Raw genomic sequence first — 1,188 nt, 5'->3', positions numbered from 1 at the left:
GCGCCCCATAGGGACCCATAGGGCCCCATAGGACCCCATAGAACCCCATAGGGACCCATAGAGACCCATAGGGCCCCATAGCCCCCCCATAGTGACCCATAGGGCCCCATAACCCCCCATAGGGCCCCATAGGACCCCATAACCCCCCATAGGGCCCCATAGCCCCCCATAGAGACCCATAGAGACCTATAGAAACCCATAGCGCCCCATAGGGCCCCATAGTGCCCCATAGGGACACATAGCCCCCCATATGACCCCATAGGACCCCATAGGGACCCATAGGGCCCCATAACCCCCCATAGGGACCCATAGGGCCCCATAGCCCCCCATATGACCCCATAGGGCCCCATAACCCCCCATAGGGCCCCATAGCCCCCCATAGAGACCCATAGGGACCCATAGAGACCCATAGCGCCCCATAGGGCCCCATAGTGCCCCATAGGGACACAAAGCCCCCCATATGACCCCATAGGACCCCATAGGGACCCATAGGACCCCATAACCCCCCATAGGGACCCATATCGCCCCATATGACCCCATAGGACCCCATAGGGACCCATAGGGACCCATAACCCCCCCATAGAGACCCATAGAGACCCATAACCCCTCATAGGAAACCAGAGGAACCCATAGGGCCCCATAACCCCCCATAGGGACCCATAGGGCCCCATATCGCCCCATATGACCCCATAACCCCCCATAGGGACCCATAACCCCCCATAGAGACCCATAGGGCACCATAGGGATCCCATATAGACCCATAGGGACTCATATGGCCCCATAGAGACCCATAACCCCCCATAGTGAATCATAGGAACCATAACCCCCCATAGAGAACCATAGGGCCCAATAACCGCCCATAGGGACCAATAGAGACCACATAGGGCCCACATTACACCACATAGGGCCCCATAACACCACATAGGGCCCCATATTACCCCATAACGGACCCTAAACTTGCGGCAGAACTCGTCGATGTTGCTCAGTTCGGGTCCCTGAACTTGTTTCAACGCGGCCTTAAATTGAACCAGGAGCCGGGAACAGGCGGCCGTGTACCTATAAAGGGGGAAAGGGGGGTTAATAGGGGCTTTAATGCATTGGGACCCATAGAGACCTATAGGGACCCCATAGAGACCCATAGGGACCCATAGAGACACATAGAGACCCATAGAGACACATAGGGAACCA

At 57.0% G+C, this 1,188-nt stretch overlaps 1 protein-coding gene across 1 annotated transcript in view; it reads right to left on the bottom strand.

Moving 5' to 3' along the window:
• Positions 1-1,172, bottom strand: part of VPS28 (VPS28 subunit of ESCRT-I) — an 8,303-nt gene extending 7,131 nt beyond the window's left edge. Inside the window, exon 1 of the mRNA XM_015851289.2 lies at positions 951-1,172. Within this exon, the coding sequence (XP_015706775.1) occupies positions 951-1,169 (219 nt within the window). The 5' untranslated portion in view covers positions 1,170-1,172. The remainder of the gene's footprint in view (positions 1-950) is intronic.
• Between the last annotated feature and the right edge of the window lie 16 nt (positions 1,173-1,188).

This window comes from Coturnix japonica, unplaced genomic scaffold (assembly GCF_001577835.2).
Source record: "Coturnix japonica isolate 7356 unplaced genomic scaffold, Coturnix japonica 2.1 chrUnrandom916, whole genome shotgun sequence".
Taxonomy (NCBI): Eukaryota; Metazoa; Chordata; class Aves; order Galliformes; family Phasianidae; genus Coturnix; species Coturnix japonica.
The sequence above is the reverse complement of the archived record's forward strand: the minus strand, read 5'-3'. Positions and strand labels throughout refer to the sequence as shown.